This window comes from Lynx canadensis, chromosome B1 (genome assembly GCF_007474595.2).
Source record: "Lynx canadensis isolate LIC74 chromosome B1, mLynCan4.pri.v2, whole genome shotgun sequence".
Taxonomy (NCBI): domain Eukaryota; kingdom Metazoa; phylum Chordata; class Mammalia; order Carnivora; family Felidae; genus Lynx; species Lynx canadensis.
In genome coordinates this window covers 55,591,077-55,615,641 of record NC_044306.2, presented here as the reverse complement: position 1 = coordinate 55,615,641, position 24,565 = coordinate 55,591,077, and the positions used below count along the sequence as shown (strand labels likewise).

Below are 24,565 nucleotides of genomic sequence, written 5' to 3'. Positions count from 1 at the left end.
TCCATTGCTGATGAAATAAGTCATTTGCTCTGCCATTTCATATTATTATTGAGTTCCTTCTGATGTTGGTGTTGATGGGAGTGTAAAAGCCTGGACGAGGCAGGGAGAGCAATGAAGGGATCATTCCAATGGTGAATGGCAGAGTATAAGGTAATATGGACCCTGGTAGATTACAACAGAGATGAGATGAGGAACTTAAGTGATGTGCACTCATCAACATTGTGTGAGGATCTCAGAGCACATCTATGCCAAAATATGGATTTTAGGAAAGGGTGGAGGTCATGTCGGAAGACAAACAATGCAAAACACAGCGGGACTTTGGTGTTATAAATGTTATGTTAATCTGATCATTTTATTAAGTGTTATGAAATCTGATCTGTGTTTTATATAAGAGAAGCAGAGCACCTTTGCTGAGCCCAAATGGGTTCAGAAACAGACTGTGCTCTTTGGCAGTCAATACAGTAGGTGTGCGGTTGGAGGCGCTTTTTATTTATTTATTCATTCATTTATTTTACAGACAGCACACTTGCATGAGCAGGGAAGAGACAGAGGGAGAGAGGAAGAGAGAGAATCTTAAGTAGTCTCTATGCTCAGCATGGAGCCTGACACGGGGCTCAATCCCATCAACCTGGGATCATGGCCTGAGCTGAAATCAAGAGTCTGACACTCAACCAACTGAGCCACCCAGGCGCCCCATGGTGAAGGTTTTTGAAGCTAAAGAAGGAGAAAAGATGTCTTAATCCATTTGGGCTGCTGTAACAAAAGACCACAGACTGAGTGGCTTATAAACAAAAGAAACTTAGTTCTCACAGCTCTGGAGGCTGGAAGTCCAAGATTAGGCTGCCAGCATGGTTGGGTTCTGGTGAAGGCTGTCTTCCAGGTTGCAGGCTGCCAATTGCTCACTGTGTCCTCACATGGCGGAAGGGTTGAGGGAGCTTTCTCTGACATCTTTTATAAGAACACTACTAATCCCATTCATGAAGACTCTGCCTCCTTGACCTAAGCACCTTTCATAGGTCCCACTTCCTAACACCATCACCTTGGGGGTTTGGTTTCAACACATGAATTTTGTGGGGGATACAAACATTCGAACCATAGCAGAAGAGTTTGAGAGCCAGAGAGGAGTGAAAAGGCAATCAAGAAAGTCTTGAGACGTTGGATTGGCATCTGCCCCCATCTAGCCTGAGAGACTGCTCAGCAAGACCTGTGGAGGGCAAGGTTAATTTCAGAAGCAGAAAGAGTTGTGCTGTCCAGATGCTTCGTGAAGCTCTGAGCATGAACTGGGTGGCCTTGGATCTCAAGGACAGGTTAGGATACATGGCACAAGGCCTAGGTTCCAGGGTAATCTTTCCCCAGGCAGCTTCATTTAAAGGAACCACTGGGGGGCTCAGTCAGTTAAGTGTCTTAGGCTCAGGTCATGATCTCACAGCTTGTGGGTTCGAGCCCCACGTCAGCTCAGCTGACAGCTCAGAGCCTGAAACCTGCTTTGGATTCTGTGTCTCCCTCTCTCTCTGCCCCTCCCCCACTTGTGTTCTGTCTCTCAAAAATAAATAAACATTAAAAAAAATTTTAAAAATCAAATAAAATAAAGGAGCCACCAGCAGAGCATGGCCACACCAGTAGAGGATCTTCCTTATGGATGGGGCTGGCGACAAGCACAACAGCAAAGTGACCCAATGCACTGGAGTAGAAAAACCAAAGGCAGACTTGCTCCTAAGCACACAGTTGACATCCCCAGAGACTCCTAGCAAACCAGGAAAACCTGGTAGGCAGGAGACTAAAACCCTCTGTCAGCCAGATGGACCCAAAGACTTTTTGAAGACCACTATATTCTGATTATTAGTGTTAATATGACCTCATTTGTCCCTTCAGGCAGGGAAGGCTTGAGCTGTTTAGATCACATAAGGAGACGATTAATAACTAAAACAATCACCATGGTCATTATACTGGTATGTAATATGAGACCATGATTAAACTTGTGACCATTTAGAAATTAGAAATGAATGAATCCAATAAGAATTGCAGGGTAAGTATACTGAGGACATAATTCTGGGATATCAAAATCCAAAATTGTACCTTGAGCCAAGTCTCCAATCCACCACATTGTTCAAAGAGAGAAGTGGGCAGGAAGTGACTTAAGAAAATAAGCCATAACATTTACACTTTATTTCTCCCCAGACACCTTTGAAGAGATCTCCCCGGGAGTATTCTGCATTTTGAGGAGTAGGGTGCAGGTGGTCCCAGTATATCGTTTAGTGTGCACCTATTTCAAGGATAGGATGACTAGGAGATAGCAGCTGTACCCACACAGGTGAATCCATCCACCCGTTCACTGTAGGAGTGAAGAATGGAATTTTAGACCAATCACTCTGGTGCCCATTCTTGGAGGTTTTCCATTTGACCTACATAAACACACATACACACACACACACACACACACACACATGCACGCACCACTTTGGGTCACAAAAGAGTAGCTGAGGGACACAGCACCTTGGTCACATAAAACTAAGACTATAAAAATATTTAGCCATTCTCCTGCTATACCCAGAGAGACAGTTGTTGATGTAGCCTTTTGACATCCAGAGTTTCCATTTCATCTTGTTAGATCAGTGACAATGCTGAAGATACAGAGGCAGCAGTATTTTGAACAACTTCAGAACTACCAACTTAATTGGAACACCAAAGCCAGGCCATCACACTCTTTTTAAGGCTATAGGCCAGTTTAATGGCCTATATAATTTGTACTGACATACACAAGGTTTCTTTTTTCATCAACTTTATATCCTTCCACAGGGGAGTCTACTATCCTAAATATAAAGAAAGCAGCCAAAGTATATTCAATTTTATAAAAACCTTTTAAACCATTATGTTGTATTATATGTGTTTATGTTTGGGATAAAAACAAAATTATAGATCGTGGCACAAAATAGTACAAAATTTGTACTATGATTTATAATTTTGTTTTCCTCATTTTATCCAAAAAGCTGAAAAAGTCATAATTCTGCCACCTGCTCTTGGGTAACTAGTTGGCCCTTATTCCTTTTCTACTAATGCTTTCCTAAACATTAACACTTGCATTTGTAAATCTAGAAATACAGAATTTTTTTGAGCAAAGGCTTCTGCTGTCATTATGAGCAACTCTGAAATCCTGTTATGTATTATAATATACCCTAGGGCGCTAGTGGAGATAACGTGAAAAAAAAATCCAAAAAATAAGCCTATGTTAAACCTTAGAAATTAGAAAATTAACCAAAATCCTGTGTCTATCAAGGGTTATTATCATTACCAGCAGCTTAATAGAAATGCAAATATGTCCTCTTTCAGAGCTTGAAATTCAAGATGAGATCTGTTATCAGTTATTTAACAAACCATCCCAGAACTTAGTGACTTAAAACAGCAAACATTTTGTTTAGTCACAATGCTGAAGTTCAGAAATTGAGACTAAGCTCCACTAAATGGTTCTTCTGCTGGTCTCACCTAAGAGGGATGAACAACTCATCTTGGTTTGCCTGGGACTTTCCCAGTTTTAGCATTGACAGTCCAGCATCCTGCAAACCCATCAGTCTCAAGCAAAACAGAAGAGTTGGTCACCCTATGTCCGGGGTCACTCATGTGGCAGTAGTCTTCTGATGGCTCACCTAGAGCTAGGTAGTCTAAGATGGTCCCACTTATATATCTAGTAGTTGGTGCTGATTGTCAGTTGGACCATGTGTCTCCAACAGGCTAGTCAGGCTTCTTCATGTGGTAGCAGGCTTCTTGAAGATGTAGGAAAGAGGCCAAGCCCCAGTGGACAAGGCCTCTGCTTGCACCTCATTTGTTGATGTTAGCTAAACCAAGTCACATGACCGACTAAGTCAATGGCAATGTACGACACAAGGGCATGGGTACAAGAACCCATGATCCGTACAGTTCAGCATAAGGCCATTTAGTATTCAAATTTAACAAATCCTCATTTTGCGTGTTGTGTTACTTTCGGAGTCTATCTTCTACTTGGTAAGAAAAAGAGCTCCTCGTTCCTAAGATACAGTCCAAATAACTACTGCCTCTCAGAAAGAAAAGCAGAAAATCTCTGTTGCTTTTTTTGCTGCTGCTGCCATTTGTTCCTGTTCAAAGAAAAAAAAAATTTTTTTAAGTCCTGAAGTCTAGCTCAGCCTAATGGAAACAGTAAGAAATGCAACGATGCTAAGGCATAGAGGCAGTCACGGAGGACTTTCTCAGACAGCAGAGTGCAGAAAGGAAACTTCAGTTTATGGCACTCTACTAGCATAGGCCTGGGCACCAAATGTTAAACTTCTTTACTTAACAATTTTTTCAGCTTTGCGCCTATCAGAGCTATTTCTGCCATTATACATACATAGTCCCAGGGTGCATGAGTTAGGAGAAAACATAGCTTTCTATGACTGGAATCAAATATTCCTTCCATTTCTGCATCCAGCTCTTTCCAAGAGGACCTCTTTCTCCCAGCCCAGGACCTACTTCATTTTTTGTCCCTAGACTGACCACCTCCCTGTGTAACAGAAAGGTGACATTCCTCCCTCATCCTTATGGTCCCCATTACACAAATAAAGGCAAGGAAATTATACCAAAAAAGTTAAGTTTTTAAAGATATGTTACACAGATGAATTTATCAGTAGTTATTTAATGACTCTTTTCAAAATCCTAATTAAGCGGTGATTTAATACTTAAAAGAAAAAATTGTTAGAAAAAAATTATGTTTTAATCTGCAATATTGTTTTACTCAACAACTGAATTCGAGCTGAAAATAATTGTATTTCAGCTGTAATTGTTCTGTAATTGTTGAGTCATGGGCCAGCTAAAAATTTTGAGTTACATAATTGAAAATTATGTGGTTCATCTCTATGCTGATTGACTTGGCTTGATTGGGTCCAGAGGGAAATTGTGCCATTTCATTTCTGATCAAATTCAGACTGCAACCCACATGTCCAGAATTCTCACTGCAGCCATGGAAATGAATGGAAATTGAGAGCCAGTTTATTTTCTGAGGCCAAATGGAAGAACTCCTTTTGATTTCTGGACCTAAGTTTTGATTGTTAGTGAATTTTAAAAATAACTTTTTATGCATGTTTATCTTTCAATGTAATGGGGTTTTTTTATTAGTAGACCCCCAAAGGATACATGAGATGTATTAAAATTCAAGATAACCCTTTTTGTCTGAAAATAGGAGAAAGTAGGCAACAAATATGTAAAAAGTGTATTAAAACCCTACCACATTTTTCACATATGGGGAAAGAGTCAATATGTGAAATGGAGAATAACAGGAACATCAACAACTCTTTAGAATGCAGTGAGAATCAGAGAGTGAGGCCACAAGCATTAAGAACTACATCCTGGTTTAGTGAAAACAACCAACTGTACACTTGGAAATATGCATTTGCAAGTGAAAACATGGAGATTTTTTTCATTTGTGCCAAATAAAGAATGGTTCGAGTATACTTTTATATTATAGCCTCATAAATTTAAACTCAGCAAATTTTGGAATACAAAAATGGATGTAGAAAAGTAAACTAGTCTACCATAGGTAAAAAGGAAACATACCTATTATCTGGTTCAATAGCCTTAACATAAAATAGAAAATTGATTTCTATTAAGCATTCAAAAGTTATATTTTCATAACCTGAAGAATAAAGAATGTGCAACAGGAACATGTTCCTTCATGATTATGTTAATTTCAAAAGATGTTTCTGTGTTTTTTGTTTTAAGTTTACTTATTTATTTTAAGAGAGAGAGAGAGCATTCACAGGCCCGGGGAAGGGGCAGAGAGAGAGAGAGAGACAGAGAGAAAGAGAATCCCAAGCACGCTCTGCACTGCCAGGGCAGAGCCCAAGACAGGTCTTGAAGTCACAAACCGTGAGATCATGACCTGAGCCGAAATCAAAAGCCAAAAGCTTAATCAACTAAGCCACTCAAGCACCGGACAGGTGTGGTTTTTAATAGCAAAAGTTAAGACCTGATTTATGAGTAACACTCATAAAGTAAGTACATTAATATGTTAAAAGTTGCATGAGATAAAACCACATTAGAACAGGTCTATAGTGTGTTAACATATGAGGGGAACAAAACCAGCATGAATATTTTGTAAGAAATCAAGGAACGTGAGGGTCACCTGGGTGGCTCAGTCGGTTAAACGTCAGACTTCGGCTCAGGTCATGATCTCGTGGTTCGTGGTTTCCAGCCCCACGTCGGGCTCTGTGCTGACAGCTCGGAGCCTGGAGCCTGCTTCGGATTCTGTGTCTCCCTCTCTCTCTGCTCCTCCCCTGCTCGTGCTCTGTCTCTCTCTCAAAAATAAATAAACATTAAAAAAAAATCAAGGAACGTGAAGATAAACAAATGAAAAATTGTGAGAAACAGGACCAGTGGGGAGAGTTTCAAGTAATTAGCACTATATTAACATGGAAAACAGAAAGCATAAGAACATGCTGAAAATAATGAACTTCCCTTCTTCATTTCTTCAGAGGAGAAAATAATGTTGACACATGAAAATATTTTACCTTTAATCTGTGAGGAGCACAACTTTCTTCTCTTGACCTCAGCGCAACATCTCCCGTTAGTTAACTCATATTTGCATGGTGGCATATGAGTTCCTGTCCACAAACTCACTGGAACGTAATAGATTACAATACTACATTTTCCTCAGAGCCATGTAACTCCCACTCTGCGTCCCCTTCACAAAACTAGTAGAAAATTCATTCTCTCTTCTCATGCAAGTTCCCCTGTTTTCAGGGAGGACGATGGTTCTAGAATCTTATTTAAGCCAAATTGTCAGAGTCGTCTTTCTGATAACTGTCCGTTCACAGGTTTGCCACCAAGATCCATACGGCCCAAACCACTTGGTTCCTTCAAATCAGCAGTTCTGCTAATTTCGTGCAAATCCCAGCTCATGGGGTGTAACTGCCATATGTGTCCCACCCTGGAGGTCTTGTCATCTCCCAAGGCACCTTCACAGTTCAGGAGGTTGCCTCTGTCACTGCAGGACTTGACAGATTCTGCCTCCCACTTCTCTCTCTGGGATCTCTTCAGGCTGCTTAGATTCTCTTAAAAATACAAGGGCTCTTATCTTTTAGCAGATGCCTCTTTCCAAGCCCCCAGAGCACGAAGGCTGCTGTCCTGGCTTGCTCTGGGCTTGAAATGAGAAGGGTTGTGGTGATCAAAGAGGAAGGACAAATACTCATTTATTTATCAATAATTTCTTGTGTTTCACTACTATGTGGGAATTTTTAGCACCTACTCTGTGTAGGCACTGGGTACTCTGTGTGTATCCTCCCCCCATGCTCCAGCTTCAGCAGGACTGTCCTTCTTCCATTTCTTGTTATTATGCTCCCTCCTACCACAGGGCCTTTGTATACCATCTTTCTCAGTGTCAAAACCAGCCCTTACCTCCTTTCTTTCCATTTCTTTTTTGAAATCATTTATCCTGCGAAACTTTTCAACAGTTCCTCTCCAAATATTGTCCTAATAATGACATGTCCCTAGCAAGTGTTATCTGTAGCCTGGAATATGCTACTTTATGATGGATCTGTAATTTCTCAGTAGGATTGCTACTTTTCTCTACCTTTTATTTTATTAGGTCTTAAATCATTGGCCTTGGGCTGGTATGGAATGTGAGCTAGAGCTTCAGGTTAGGACACAACTTAATGTGAACTTTTAACTTCCAGGCATGAGAAAGTAAATAAATTTGTACACTTTTACTCTTTATGGCAAACCAGGATATATAATTCCAGAAATATATATATACGCACAATGGAATGATGGGCAGATGTTTAAAAAATAGACCAAGGAAGGTCTTTTCAATATAGCATGATCATTAAACGTATTAGCTTACTTTTAAAAATTAGGTGAATTTTTAAAATTAAGTAAAAAGCACACTGTTTGTAGGGTGCAATCATTTGTATAGGAAAGGAAGGAAAAAAATGATATAGTTGTACCTCCTTAGATGAGCGTAAAATATCTCTGGAAGGACATCCAGGAAACAATAGTGGTTGTTTGTGATGAGAAAAATAGAGTGGCAGGAGATAGACGTAGGAGTAAGAATGTTTATAAATATGTGAATGTATTATCTATTAAAAATAATTAAATAAATATTTTTAAATGTTTTAAAATAAAAATCAGGGGCGCCTGGGTGGCGCAGTCGGTTAAGCGTCCGACTTCAGCCAGGTCACGATCTCGCGGTCCGTGAGTTCGAGCCCCGCTTCGGGCTCTGGGCTGATGGCTCAGAGCCTGGAGCCTGTTTCCGATTCTGTGTCTCCCTCTCTCTCTGCCCCTCCCCCGTTCATGCTCTGTCTCTCTCTGTCCCAAAAATAAATAAAAAACGTTGAAAACAAAATTTAAAAAAAAAATAAATAAAAATAAAAATCAATGGATAGATAATCAGATTTTCACAGTGGGACAAGATAGAGTAATATGGGTTAGATTGACCCGTCCACCTAAAAAGACATAAAATATATGAAACAGTGATTTTTAAGATGCTCAATTACAGAACTGTAATTACAGAACTGAAATTACAGAATTTTCAATCTGGCAGTGAAGGACAGTGATCCCTGAGAGATGGAAAATAATAAAGGGAGGTCTATGATTGCCCCTGCTTCCCAACTGGAGTGTTTTTAGGTTATGGTATAAGGAAGGCGAACCCGGGTAGGGCTCAGCCTAAGTTGGTAGAGAGCTGGGAATTTGGGGAAAATGGGCCAACTAGAATGTCAAGAGCAGAACACCATGAGAAGAGAGCTACACAGAGAGCTCTAGAGATCTACAGATCTGTACCCTTTGAACATTCAGCAGAGTAATGATAGGAACATGTGTGTGAAGGAACTACCCAAGACTGGGCAAAAGAACATTCAAAAGAGTCAGAAATAACAGTGCCCAGAACAAGCAAAAGTCTGAGAATAGTGTCTGTTTTCACCATCCAGACTGAAAAGTTTGGTAATTTGTAGGACATTCAGTAGAGCACACAGAAGGTTTTGTCTTAAAAGTAGTGAATAATTTGTCCTATATTATGCGCTGCTCCAGTCCTGCCTAATAAATTGTAAGAACAAAACCCAAGAGGGTTAAACTATTTCCAAATAATGTAACTGCACCCAAGAACAAAATGTTTAAAAGAATACCAAAATACCCAACACCCCACAATGTAAAAGTTTTAGAACCCAAAGAAAAAATTACCAGCCATTCAAAGAAGTACCAGTATATGTCCCATAATGAGTAAATAATTCAGTCAATGGAAACTAACAACTGAGAGTCAACAGACAGGACATTAAGACCGTAACTATACCAGTATTCTACATGTTCAGAAAGTTAAGCAGAGACATGTAAGGTATAAAAAGACCAAAATAAAAATCCTAAAGGTGAGGAAAAAAGTGTAAGATTAAAAATGCTTTAGATGGGATTATAAGCAAATTAGACATTACAAAAAAATTAATAAACTGGAAGATATAGCAATAGGAAATATCCAAAATTGAAACACAAAAAGAGAAGTTATGGAAATGAACAAAATATAAAATTCGAGTCTCTGGAAGATATGGACAAAAAGTAGGAACAGAAAGAATACTGGAGGAAATAATGCTCAAGAATTGTCCATATTTCATGAAAACTATACATGCAGATCCAAGAAACTCAAGTAATCCCAAGCACAAGTAACTTTACCAAGAAAACTCTATAGCTATAGCATGTGTCATGTCATAATAAAATAGCTCAATCCTATGACATAGAGAAGCTCTTAGACAGGCAAACAAACAAACAAGCCCACACGACCCAAAAAACACCAACTTATTGTGTACAGAGAAACAAAGATAAAAATAACATATTTCTTACAGAAAACAATGCAGATGAGAATGAGCAACGTCTTTAGAGGATTGAGAGAAAAAAAGCTGTTAACCTAGTGTTCTATAGCCAACAAAAGTATCTTTAAAAATGCAGATGAGAAGCACCTGGATGGTTCAGTCTTTTAAGAGTCAGACTTCAGCTCAGGTCATGATCCCATGGTTCAGGAGTTTGAGCCCCGTGTAGGGTTCTGTGCTGACAGCTCAGATTCAGAGCCTGCTTCAGATTCTGTGCTGCCTTCTCTCTCTGCCCCTCCCCTCATGCTCTGTCTCTGTCTCTCTCCCTGTCTCTCTGCCCCTTCCCTGCTCTCGCTCTGTCTCTCTCTCTCAAAAATAAATTTAAAACATGCAGATGACAAGATGTTTTCATAAATGCAAAAGATCAAACTCCCACTACAAGAAATGTTAAAGGAAGTCTTTTAGGCAGAAAGATACAAGGCAAAAAGATACAAGGCAGAAAGATACAAGGCTGGAAATATGGGTCCATACAAAAGAATTAAGGAAACAAAAATGATATTCATAATATAAGTTCATATATGTGAAAGTTTATTTTTAAATCTTTTTAAAAGACAATAGTTAAAATAATAATGATGTAATGTGGGATTTATAGCCTATGGGAAAGTAAAATGTATGACAACAGAGTACAAAGGTTAAAGGAAGACACATAAAAGCATTCTACCAAAAGATTTCTATCATATATGTGCACTGGTACAGTATCGCTGAAAGCTAAACCGTGATCAAAAATAAACACATATGATATAAACCCTACAGCAACCACAAAGTAAAAAAAAAAATCACACAGAGTTTTTGTTAAGTCAAAAAGGATAGTGAGTGGAATCATGAAAAATATTCAATGACTCAAAAGATGGAAAAGGAAATAATAAATGGGACAAATAGAAAACAAAGAAGCTGATAGATTTAAGCTTAACCACATGAATAATCATATTAAAAGTAAATAATCTAAAAAAAAAAAAAAAAAAACTAAGTGATCTAAATAGCCCAGTTAGAAGACAGAGATTGTAAAACAGCAAGGTGCAATTGTGTGCTGCCAACAACAACGACGACAACAAAATCTTAAATATAAAGACACAAATAGTTTTAAAAATAGAATAAAAAGATATAAAAGTTATAAATAAATATTACTGTTTAGATAGTATAAATCTAAAGGAAGCTGAAGTGTTAACATCAAGACAAAATAGATGTCAAAGCAAAGAATATTAGCAGAGATTATTAAAGTCATTTCATAACAAGATTAAAGTTAACTCATCAAGAGTACAGAAAAATCTTAGACATTTATGCCCTTATTAACAGAGCTACAAAATACATGAAGCGAAAAACTGATAGAACATCGTGAAGAAATAAACAAATTCAAAACTATAGTCATAGATTGCAATACCCCCCTCTCAGTAACTAATGGAACAAGGAAACAGAAAATCAGTAAAAATATACACGACTTGAATAACACTACCAACCAACTTTACCTAATAAATGTGTATAGACCCCTCTACTCAACAGCAACATAATATGCATCCTTGTCAAATACACATGGAGCATTTACCAAGATAAGCCATATTCTGAGCCATTAAAAAGTCTGAATAAATTTGGAAGGATTCAAGTCATACAAAGTATCTTATCTGACCACAATGAAATTAAATTAGAATCAATAACAAAAAAAAAACGCCAAAAAATCCCGAAATATTTGGAAACTAAATTACACATGTGTATATAACAAATAGGTCAAAGAAAGAAAACAAAAGAGAAATTAGGAAGTATTTTTAACATAATGAAAATGAGAACACTGCATATTTTTGGGGGGGATTTTTTGTGGGATTCTGCTACACAAGTACTTAGGTGAGATTTATAGCACTAAATACCTATATTAGAAAAAAGAAAAGCTCTCAGGTCAATGATCTTAACTTTTACCTTAAGGAATGAGAAAAAGAAGAGATAATTAAACACAAAGTAAGTAAAAGATTAAAACAATAAGAACTAAAAAGAAATCAATAAAATATAAGTGAAAACAACAGAGAAAAACCAATGAAACCAAAAGCTGGTTCTTTAAGCAGATCAATAAAATTGGTAAACCTCTAGGCAGACTGACAAGGCAGATGAGAGAAGGGACACAAATATGCTCAACAGCATTAATCACCATGGAAATGCAAAACAAAACCACACTGAGATACCATGATATCCCAATCATAATGACTGAACTTCAAAGACTGCCCATATGAAGTATCGGTAAGAAGGCATAGCAACTGGGGGCGCCTGGGTGGCACAGTTGGTTAAGCGTCCGACTTCAGCCAGGTCACGATCTCGCGGTCCGTGAGTTCGAGCCCCGCGTCAGGCTCTGGGCTGATGGCTCAGAGCCTGGAGCCTGTTTCCGATTCTGTGTGTCCCTCTCTCTCTGCCCCTCCCCCGTTCATGCTCTGTCTCTCTCTGTCCCAAAAATAAATAAACGTTGGAAAAAAATTAAAAAAAAAAAAAAAAAAAAAGAAGGCATAGCAACTGGAACTCAAACACTACTGTTGGGAATATAAAAGGGTACAACCACTTCGGAAAAGTGTTTGACCGTTTCTTTGAAAGTTAAATATGCCCACCATATGATCTAGTTATTCCACTCCTAGGCATCTCCTCCAGAGAGAAATGAAAGCCTATCTCCTATGCACAAAGATTAGTAAACAAAATTCATAGCATCTTTGTTTGTAACAGCTCAAAACTGGACACAACCCAAATGTCCATCAGTAAGTGAATGAATAATCAAACTGTGGTATATTTGTGCAAATGGAATAATACTCAGCAATAAAAAAAAAAGTGGTGAACTATTAATACATGCTAAACATAGGTGAATCTAAAAATAATGACACCGAATAAAAGAAGCCAGGCCCAGAAAAAGAATACAAATTTTATGATGACATGTATATTAGATTCTAGCAACTGCAAACTAAACTATAGTAACAGTAGATCAGTGATGGCCTAGACAAAGAGAATGATAAGGTCAGAAGGGAGGAATTACAAGAAAATTTGGAAGGAAGGCTAATATGTTCATAATCTTGAATGTAGTAATAGCTGCACAGGTGTCTAAGTCAAAACTTATCAAACTGTAGACTTAAAATACATGCAATATTCTGTATCTCAACTATACTTCAATTAAGCTGTTAAAAATTAAAAGCTAATTAAAAGATTAATGGACAAACTGTGAGTAAATACATACATAAATGAAAAGTTGGTTTCTTACCAGTCATTCACACTAATGAAGATAGGAGACATTAATTTATTTGGAGCTTGGTAAAAACATCAATGAAGGCAAAAAGGATCCATTTGAATCTACTTTATTATATCTAAAATTAATAGAATTTTAGAATTTAGATATTCTAAATAAAATGTACCTAGAATACACTACATGTTTTTTTTTTTAAGAAAACAAGATGTAAGAAAACAAGATGCTGTGTTTCCAACGAATTACAATACATGCATACAAACAAAAAAGCAACATAGGACTTTCCCTTGCTAGTATCTATAATTCCAGATCTAGGAGAATTCTAGTTTTGAGGTTCATTCTGCCCAGTGTAAATTTTGATGCCCTTTGGTCTCCTATTTTACACAATCAAATGAGAATATATTTGTTTGACTTGAGGTGTTTTCTATTTGTGGTTCAGTTTGAATAGGATTGAGAATTTCTGGTCACTTATGCCCAAGCTCTGCAGAAGCGGAGTTACACTGGTGGCGAGTTCACGGGGGAACTGCACTCGGTACATGTTACAGTCCTCATTTTATCCAGCTACAGTTGTAATTCCGCTCTGAAATTCGGTGCATGGAAAATGGAAAAAGATTAGGCTGCTGGAGAGAGGGATAAAGTAGGTTACATCTGGTTCTAGGATTTTTCTTTCAAACAAAATAAAAAATTGCATGAGATGCCTTGTGTTATTTTTCTTAATCCTGCTCACTTTCCCGGGTAGAATAATAAATCCCCTTTCCTGCCTTGCCATCTTTCTAGCCACATAGAGGCTACACATTAAAAAATACTCTTAAACTGAAGTAATCAGGCCAAATACATTTTCACATACAAAGCCTTTGAAATATAGAACACGCAAATTCAAGTTGATGTTGTTGGAGTGCCTCAAAAAACATTACCAAGAGCAGGCCTTCAGTTGATGTGTCTCATATGTTTATACATATTTTAAAATGTGTATCTTCAACATTTAATGCCTTGTACTCTTATGTATAAATATCCTTTGTGTCAAAAATTTTTCAAAACTATCACAAAAACTACATTGGAAATGTGGGTTTTTTTTATTTTTTTAAATGTTTTTATTTATTTTTGAGACAGAGAGAGACAGAGCATGAGCAGGGGAGAGGCAGAGAGAGAGGGAGACACAGAATCCAAAGCAGGCTCCAGGCTCTGAGCTGTCAGCACAGAGCCCAATGTGGGGCTCAAATTCACGGACTGTGAGATCATGACCTGAGCTGAAGTCGGTTGCTTAACTGACTGAGCCACCCAGGCACCCCTGGAAATGTGGTTTTTTACAGATTTGCTTTGTCTGTCTGCATAGGGACATTCTCTGAGTGTTTCCTATCCACCTTTATGTACTTGTCTCTCTTTGCCCCCAAACACTGAAACAGAAACAGAGTTGCAGTAAAGAACTCAAAGGCTTTGAAATCAAAGGACCTGGCCCAGCCCCAGAACCACCACTAACTTCAGGCTTGCACTGCTGCTCCTTACCTCTCTCTGCCTGTTTCTTTAAAACAATACATGAGAATGATATTCACAGGATTGTAGCGAGGATTAGTTCAAAGGAATTGGGTAAAACTTTTAGCCAAGAGCCCAGCAGGTATTGAGGACTCAAAAAAAAAAAAAAAACAAAAAACAAAAAAAAACTAGCTCTACCTTTAAACTGCAAAAAGTTTAGGACAGGACCCATAACTATGAATGATCTCATCACATAGCAACGGGACTACTGTGTGCCCTAACAGGAATAGAATACTTGAAAATTATTACTTGAGCAAAAGGAATATTTCTTTGAAAGGCAGAGAAAGCCTAAAAAGAATAATATAATTAAAATGAAAAGACCTAGGGGCGCCTGGGTGGCGCAGTGGGTTAAGCGTCCGACTTCAGCTCAGGTCACGATCTCGCGGTCTGTGAGTTCGAGCCCCGCGTCGGGCTCTGGGCTGATGGCTCAGAGCCTGGAGCCTGCTTCCGATTCTGTGTTTCCTTCTCTGTCTGCCCCTCCCCCCTTCATGCTCTGTCTCTCTCTGTCTCAAAAATAAATAAAAACGTCTAAAAAAAAAAAAGACCTAGTTTATTTTTTAAAGTTTCCTTGCTTCTTTGTTTGTTTGTTTAAGTAAATTATTTATTTATTGAGGCAGGGCTCAATCTCATGAGCCGCAAGATCATGACCTGAGCCAAAATCAAGAGTCAGATGCTTAACCCAAGCATCCCCAAAAAACCTAGTTTAAATTCCACCTTTGGCATCTTAATTAAATAACCAATTCTGGTTGATTTGTTATTCTTCTAATCATCTCATAGTCTGTAAAAGGGACATGACCTGTTAATGGTAAATTCTTGGTGAACACATACTGAGAGATTGAATCTCAGATATTGTCTATGACAGTGTTTTCTATACGTTTATCTGTCTGACAGTACAAGATTCCTTTCATTTAAGGAAAAGACATAAAATTAAGTGATATTTCTCTATATATCATTCACTAGCAGTCGTGTATTTCCCTCTAGTGATAAATATACGGAGCAAATGTGGCTCTACAGGACATTAATTGCATTAGAGCCTGAAGTGCAAAATTTAAAGCTCATGAGGATTCCAAGAGCGATTAGAGACCCAATGAGAACCCCAGATCCATTGACAGAAAACCAGGGCTGAAAAGCACCATGCATTTGACTTCTGAAACATTATCTTGAAGTTTGTTTTTATTTTTTTCCAAGCAAATATTCCTAGTCCTTTAAAGATTTTTTTTTTTTTTTTTTTCATTTCATAGGTCTCCCGTCATGGCTGGAGGTCTCTTTGCTGTGGATCGAAAGTGGTTTTGGGAGTTGGGTGGCTACGACCCGGGTTTAGAAATCTGGGGAGGAGAACAATACGAAATCTCTTTTAAGGTAAGTTACCAAGACCCTCTTCGCACTATGTCTACATAATTTCAATGATTCCCATAAAGAGTCATCATTCTGTTTCGTGGCCTATATTGTGAGATAACAACGAAAATAGGTATGTCACCTTTCCAAGTCAGTGGGATGAGAGAGCTGCTTCCCTCTGATGTTTCAGTGAGATGTAACCATGCCATGAAAGAATCATTCAAAATCCCGTTTGCAGGCAGGAGACTGGTGTGCAATAGACCTGCTGCTCCGCCAACAAAGCATCCCTTCCACAGAACACACAGAGTGAAGCATTGAAACAAAAGAAATTGGATTATTGGAATTTTCTCCCTTTGTATTTATTTCAGAAATAGCGGTTCATATTTTGATCATAACCAGTTATTCCAAAATTTCAGTTAACAGAAGAGTAACTTAAAAATATGAATAACAAATTAAGGCTTTTCTCATAGAATTCCATAATAGGTGAATGTTTTACTTATTTCTCTCTGAAAACTGCCGAGGTCTCTACTTGCTTCGACCATAAACGCTCAGCAAATTATATACTTTATAACATACATACATGTTTACATACATCATGTGTACATACATATGACAGAATGCAAATTTTAGGGTTTGTGAATGAAAAAAATCTGCCACACACGTGAAGACCAGAAGAGCAAGCAAAATAAACTGTGTGAAAGGTTGTACTCCAAACCTCCAAGATGCATTTTTTTTTCCCAAAAACAGTCTCATTAAGAAAAAAAAAAACTTCATTTTCTTTTTTTTCTTTATGATTGTCATTATTTATACAGAAGATGGATTATTTTGTAAGGTTTATCTCATACAGAAGTTTCTTAGTAAATAATCATTTTTCCTAATTACTCCCTCATAAAATCAACCAATTCTTGCTGAGAAAAAAAATGTATACTGAATATAGTAAAAGTCAGGCTTAAGAATCCAGCCAAACTCTCTAAATTTAACATAGAAGAAAATGATAAACTGATCTTTATAAAACTGTAATGGCTATCTTCACTATGTTAACAAAAATGTTCATTGTCCTCAAAGTGTCAGAAAATAAATATCCCCTAAAGAGAAACTCAGGAAGGCTTCAGGACATCTAGAAAGTTTCCATCATCACTCTGCTGGCAGTAATCCTTGTAACACGCTCTAGTAAATTCGTGTTTTTCTTCACCGTCTTTCAAAGCCATCTTAATTTCATATCTGAGGTACTTTTTAAAGACCTTTTGTAGATATGTGGTATTAAGTCCTTCAAGTGCCAATTGGTTTGTTTCTCTGCTGTAGTAATAGCTGCACACTTATCACTGTGTATATGGCATAAGGTAGTATAATAGCTAATGATGATAGAAGCGGTACCTATTCCATGTACTTAATGGTATGTGACAGATGCTGAGCTAAATGCTTTATATACATTATCCAGTTTAAAGTCACATCTCTAAGAGGCTGGTGTTATTCCATTTTACAAAAAAAAAAAAAAAAAAAAAAAAACACTGGGGTTCTGGTGGCTCAGTCGGTTAAGTGACCGACTCTTGATTTCGGCTCAGGTCTTGATCTCACGGGTTTGTGAGTTCGAGCCCCCCGTCAGCCTCCACGCTCACAGTACAGAGCCTGCTTGGGATTCTTTCTCTCTCCCCTCCCTGCTCATGTGCGTGCATGCATGTGCGTGTACACTCTCTCCCTCTCAAAATGAATGAACTTAAAAAAAAACACAACTGAGGCTTAATGTTTTAAAGATTTTTTTAAATACTTATTTTGAGAGAGAGAGAGAGACAAGCTGGGGAAAGGGTCAGGAAGAGAAAGAGGGAGAGAGAATCTTAGGCAGGTTCCATGCTCAGTGCAGAGCCTGATGTGGGGCTTGATCATGATCTAAGGCAAAATAGTCTGATGCTTAACTGACCGAGCCACCCAGGTGCCCCTAACATGTTAAAAACTTTAGACTACAAATTGTTTTAAGCTTTAAAGATTATGTACATTACCTAATGCTGCTTTGGAATTGAAATGCTCCATCTCTGCTTAACTGCAGGGAATACAGAACCGGTCCTACCACAGTCCTCACTGTGAACCTTTTGATTTCCATCTAGTTTCCTCTCACTGAAAAAGCGAGTATCTTCATTATAGTCATTAGCATGCCAGTAAACTTACCGCTGACCCTGGCAAAATAATATTGATTATCATATATGGCTCAAAGCTAGGTGCAACGTTTGCAATAATACCTTCAACTGGAAAAACCGAATATTACATTTGACCCCGAGATTAAGGGGAAAAAATGGCATTGCTGTAGCTGCAACATCTTCAGAATTCAAGAGATGCGTTTTACTTTTCACTGATCAAGATTTATTTTGCTTAAATACTGTTAGTTCATGGATTCTTCAAGTTTAAAATGTTATTATGAACATTTCTATTAAGTGGGAGGTATCTGGCTCTGAATAACGAGCTGGATGATGGATAAAATTCCTATGGAAAGTCTGGAGGATTTGCGTAATATACATTTGCATTCTAAATCAAAAGGCATTTTTTTTAACAAACGTAGACTTGCATCTTTCGTTTCTGTATCACTTGTATCTATCACAGCTCTTCTGGGTGACCTGAGATTTTATTACCCCATTTCCTATTTTTTCAGTTATCTGTCATTCTGAAGGATATAATGGAATGCAGCACCTGTCGTCTTTGTCTAGAAACCATGGCAACAGCACTGGAAGTTCAGGACTAAATTGCCCCAGGTTGCTTGGTTGGAATGACAGATTCTTTGGCAAAAGCTATTTCTTACAGGGTCCCTTCATACATATCCCTTCATTCTTCTTGCTATTGTGTGCTGACCTTGGGGTTCCTGTCCCTCCCTATTAGTATTTGTAACATGAGGGGGGCAAACTTAAACAGGCTTTGGTAGAATTTGCATTGAAGCAAGAAGAATTTTCTCCATGGGAAAGGAATCAAAAGGAATTATACACACATAGCTCTGAGAAATGGTATTAAAAGAAAGAAACCAAACATTGCATTATGTTTAATTTTGTAGGGTAAAGCACTGTAAGATTTACACTGGCAGCACTTGAAATTCAGGAAGTATGTATGGATCACTAAGAGTTACTTGTCTATCTCACATTGTAATAAAGAATTGTTTTAAGTGTAGATTCAAATGCTCTGATTCAAAAGATTTCTATCTATGGTCATCATCAGGCATCATTGCTTGCTGTTTGCTCCTTAACCAAAGAATCGCTTCACCACAGTTTATGACAAGGCTCTATCAGTAAATAAAACTATTTCTAGAAAATCCTGCTTCATATTAAGGGCTTGGTTTCTGGTCAAACCGCCTCTGGTTAAGAGTGCTCCTCAATTTTCTTTCTCTGTAAATCTCCTTCCTTTTTTCTAACATCTGAGTAGATCAGTTGGATTTCATCCCATAACAGAAAAGCCAACACAAGTGTAATTTTCAGGAGGCAGTGAGGAAAAGGCTTTCTGGGGAAATGATCTGTCTGCCTAGTCTTCAGTCTCTTTCAGAATGAATCTGAACTCCTGCATGGCCCAGAATATCCAGCCGTCTTTCAAATGTTGCTAGGTTAGCCAGCTGCTAGGGAGGGAAAGTGGCAGTCAGTCATTCAACAAGCTTTATTGGGCATCTAATTTATTCCAGGACTAGCTCCAGGTACTCAACTTGGAATCGCACCTGGAAACAAAGAGGAAACCACAACAGACAGCACAGTGTGGCATAAAAGAGATAACCACACCTTTAAATGCCGTCTACCATTTAAGTTATTGAAATAATAGTAAACCATTATGACTCTCTGATTTTTCAGAGTGCATTTTTACATCCATTCCCCAAAGATCAAAGTCCAAATGTTAGCATTTCCAAAAGATATGTCCTTTGATTCCGGAAAACTCTTTCCAGAAAATAAAACTGAGCAGCACCACCAAGTAGGCACCCACAAGAAATTTAGGCTCCATTTCACCCCATTCTCTGGCATGAGATATAATGCTTAGAACCAGGTAGGAGAGCATTAAATTTGGTTGGGCTGCCCTTTTCCACCCCCAGGGGCCTTATCAACATGGTCCCACATGGACCCAGTATTTCTTGGGCATCTAGAGTATGGCATGAGCCCTTGGCCACGAGCCTCAGCTATGCAGAAACATGCAAGCCTCCAGGTGAGATGACTACGGCTACCCTACGTCCGAGAATGAATCTGACAAACCTGGGAACTCCTACGACCTTTTCAAAACCTCTCTTAAGGGACAACATGCTACAGAATCACCTTTGTTATGCACTGTCATCCTTCCTATGTGTTGAGTGTAAGATTCAGGCATTTAGGGATATCATTCGTCTCATAACCTTTCAGCTCTTTTCAGTCCTGAATTCATTCAACAGATATTTATTTATTAATTATAATGTGCCACCTCTGGGCTAAACTCTTGAGATGCAAAGATAAATGCGAGAAGATTCTCATTCCGGTGGAGCTTACTTTCCAGTAGCAGCCTAGAGAATTAACTCACCACAATTACTCATCATCAGTATATTTGAATATATTTTATGTCCATATCACAGTAATAATTCGGGACATATGCAATAGCCTGTTTGCTAGCTCCTGTGCTATATTCTTTCTCCTCTTTCAACCTATATCCACATTCTTTTATCCCCAAGTTGCTTTATTTGCCTCTCATAAAATCAGTCTCCTAAATACCACACAAATCAAAGAATGTTCTGAATCATAAGCCATGAGAGTTTTCATCAATTATCTGCCTCACCTGTCTGAATCTACACAGTAAACCAACTTAACTAGTGATTTTCTTCCTTTCCAGAAGATAGAAACTCATACTTCCATTTTCTACCCCTATTTATTACAGAGATTTTAACTAACAGTCAGACTTTAGTTGTTCCTGAGATATTCGCTTGTTCTCTCTACAAATATTAATCAGCAACTCCACCATGAGTCTATTGTACCATTCAAGCTAGACTCTGCAGAAAAGGCAAAGGTGGCCCAGTAGAAGTCCTTGGATCAGGTACAACTTAGATGAGTATTTCTTCCATGAAAAATAATATCAAGCAGGAAAGCACAAACAACTACATTTAAAATTCCCTCTAGGGGCACCTGGGTGGCTCAGATGGTTTAAGGGTCCAACTTTGGCTTAGGCCATGAGTTCGTAGGTTCAAGCCCCACATCAGGCTCCATGCTGGCATTGCAGAGCCTCCTTGGGATTCTTGCCCTCTCCTCTCTCTCTCTGTCCCTCCCCTGTGGTGCTTTCTCTCTCTCTCCAAAATAAATAAATAAACTTAAAAAAAAACTCATAAGAATTCCCTCTAAAGTAAAACATATAAATGTATATTTATTTGCCAGGCTTCTAATGCAAGAGAGACCAAAGCTTTTCCTTCTGCATTTGAGTGCATAGATTGGAGTAAAAGTAGAGGTCCAAGAACCATACCCATACTGCATTTGCTGTGAATTCCAGTTTGGTTTCTTTGCAGTGGAATGAGAACTTAAAGACACTTGGAAGCTATCTTAATATGGTAACAGAATCCTTTTAAATTTTTCATGATTTTGCCCAATCTTTATTGTTACTTTGTCCATACCTAATATGACAGCAATTTTTTAAATAACAACTCAATCCTTTCAAACTCCTCAAATTAGTTTTGGCATGAACAACAATTCTTTCTGTTTTCATAGCCGTATTTCATCAGTCTAAGTGGTATTTAATGAAATTACGCAATTACAATTTTTTTTCAACTAGCATAATCACATTTGGGAAGAAGGCACTGCCCTGTAGGTAAGCATGTAAGCTCACTATTGGGAGCAAGGGATTCCAGCTGTATTCAGCGTAACCCCTATCCATGCAGCCTTCGCCGTAATAGGAACACCATTAATACGTTTGCAGAAGGAATGGAGATTAAGGTTAATACGTTGAATTGATTGAACAGAGATTCAGTCCTTGCTGTCAAAAACTTTCAGTCTAATAAGAGAAAGCTCGTGCAACAGAGGTAGGTGTGTTTACCTTTGTCCAGAGGTAACTTGCTCACTTATTCAGTTCGGGTCTAAGGTGAGGCTCTTTCTTCTTGTTTTCACCTGTGCCCAGGTGCCTCCAGTTCCCTGATGTAAGGATGGCTGCCCAAGGATATTGAATGGCCAATGTATTGCAGTGATGAGTTCTTGCACTCTGTGCCCGGTTCCTACAGACCAGTGCCCTCTCCTGTTTTTTTTAGTTGTCACTTCTTTTCCCTCCCCCAGACCCAATCTTGTGGAGTCTCTGTAAAGTGGGGGGAAAAAAATGAGTCCTAAAATAAGCCTCTGGGTTTCTTTGAAATCTTTGTTTCTACTTTGATGTGACTAGCAAAGAAAATCCCCTGGAGTAAAAATAGAAAATGGGAAAACACATTGAGCATAACGAAATGAATACTTCAAGTTACAATCCTGCCACACACAAATAAATATATTACAGTTTAAAGTAACTACAATATGTCTGTGATTTTAATAGACAGCATCCTGGGGGGGATGTGAGGTTTTTTAATCCCCTTTTTGATTTGTAAAACCTTACATGGAGCTACTGTGCTCCAAAGTTCTGGGCATTCTGTGTTCTTCCCTGTGATGATAATAACTATTACTGGTCCCTTAACAAGAAAAGTAATGAGTTAGCACTTATAGGTCACTGAATTTAATTTCTATCCTACTCAATACTAATGTAAGGTAAAAATTAACTTCCATTTCATAATTACAAAAACAGACCATTGCCTAGTTAATATCAAGCAAGAATTAGAATTCGGGTTTGCTCTAAAACCATTAGCCTAATTTCTCTTAGCTAGAAAAATAGAAGATTTTTATATCATTGGTGAAAAAAAAAATGGCTACTGTCATTCTCCGAACCACTTATAAAAGGAAATGCAGGTTCTTCCTATCTGATTTTTATTAAATATGAGGGCTGACAATTCTTAAGATTTAATGTAAAATTTAATTTTTTTCTATCTTCAAAATGCAATCATTATTCAATAAGAATTGAATATACACAATAGGGACTAATCATTGAGTATAAAACATTCAGTTCTCTACTCACACAACATGACAGCCATTAATTTAGAATTGTTATAGCTCAGTAAACCTTATATCCTAGAGCTTAACATCATTATAGAGCTTCTCAAACAAACATGAATTTTATTTATTTGTTAGACAATCAAAATTAATAGCCCTACAAAACTAGCTAAATTTAAAGTTTCCCCACGTGGTATATAGCCATCCAAAAGAAAATTAAGTAAACTTACAGTTCAACAATTGAATGTTGTATAATTACAATAGATTTACAGTTTTAAAATAAAAAAGGAAGATCTTCTCTTTGAGATTACTCAAAAAAAGGAGAACAAGAAACAGAAACAAAATACTAAGTTTATCCTTGACAAATAATCAGATATCTGACCCCCAACCACAATGCGTGAGGAAGGTTATCATATGCAGCAAAAGTGAATTAAATGGTGGGGGGAAAAAAGAGCATGGGAAGACAGAATGACCATAGCTACAAGTCTCCCTTGAAGCCAGCAGATCTCAATGTCACAAAGTAATGGGCATCTCCTAAGAGGGGTAAGATGGGGAACTGACAACATTTGTTTGAAACAAGGCAACAGGTGTGATTGCTGGTGGCCAGAGCTCCCTCGGATTGAGTTTGGCACAGAAGGGAAGCACAAATGGGAAGTTGGGGACCGTTCTAAAAGAGGTATTAGATAGACGAGCCATATTTGCGGGAAGCAGGCTGTTATTAAGGCAGAATGGAGGAAAGATACTTGATACGATGAACAGTCTTGCGGCAGCCAGTTCCTAATAGATGCTGACAAATACAGGCTAAACTAATCCAGTCACACACAAAGTCATAAAGTGAATACCTACTCTAATTGGTAAGAATTCTCCCTATTCAAAGATAGGTAATGATAATTTTTAAAGAAAACAGCACATAGAAATACTACAAGAAAAGATGAAGAAGAAGAAAGGACCAGGAACAATGAAAACAGGTCACCAAAGTAATGTTGCTATACATTGTTATAAAAGTGTTTTAAATATTAATGAAGCTATTGACTCTGCAAAGCAATATTAGATGCTGAACTTTATGAGATTAGGCAAAACAACAAAAGGTAAGAGAAAGAGATGGAAAAAAAATAGCAGCAGTCAGGATTAAATGAAAAAGAAAGAGAAAATCATCACCAAAATGAAGGTCCTATTGAAAGCAACACGAAGGAGAAGGGGTATGCTGAAAATACACAGAGGCAAGGAAGGTAGAGTTGAGAAAAAGGAGCAAAATGGAATTAAAATCAGCAAAGTTAAAATGTAATAGAGTGAAATGATATGGAAGGGTATAGGTGCTCATATTAGTACTCATATTAGGAAAAATGAAGAAATTATAATACCATGTATCAAAACATAGTAGATACAACCAAAGCAGTGATAAGAAGAAAAATTAGATCCTTGGGGAGCCTGGGTGGCTCAGTAAATTGAGCTTCTGACTTCGGTTTAGGTCAGGATCTCACAGTTTGTGGGTTTGAGACCCAAGTTGGGCTCTATACTGACACTGTGGGGCCTGCTTAGGATTCTCTCTCTCTCTCTCTCTCTCTCTCTGCCCCCCATCTCTTTCAAAGTAATTAAATAAAAAGAAATTTTAAAGAAAAATTAGATCCTTA

At 38.0% G+C, this 24,565-nt stretch overlaps 1 protein-coding gene across 1 annotated transcript in view; it reads left to right on the top strand.

Moving 5' to 3' along the window:
- GALNTL6 (polypeptide N-acetylgalactosaminyltransferase like 6) overlaps positions 1 to 24,565 on the top strand; it is a 152,609-nt gene that overhangs the window by 78,082 nt on the left and 49,962 nt on the right. The window contains exon 4 of the mRNA XM_032593063.1: positions 15,819 to 15,936. Within this exon, the coding sequence (XP_032448954.1) occupies positions 15,819 to 15,936 (118 nt within the window). The remainder of the gene's footprint in view (positions 1 to 15,818; positions 15,937 to 24,565) is intronic.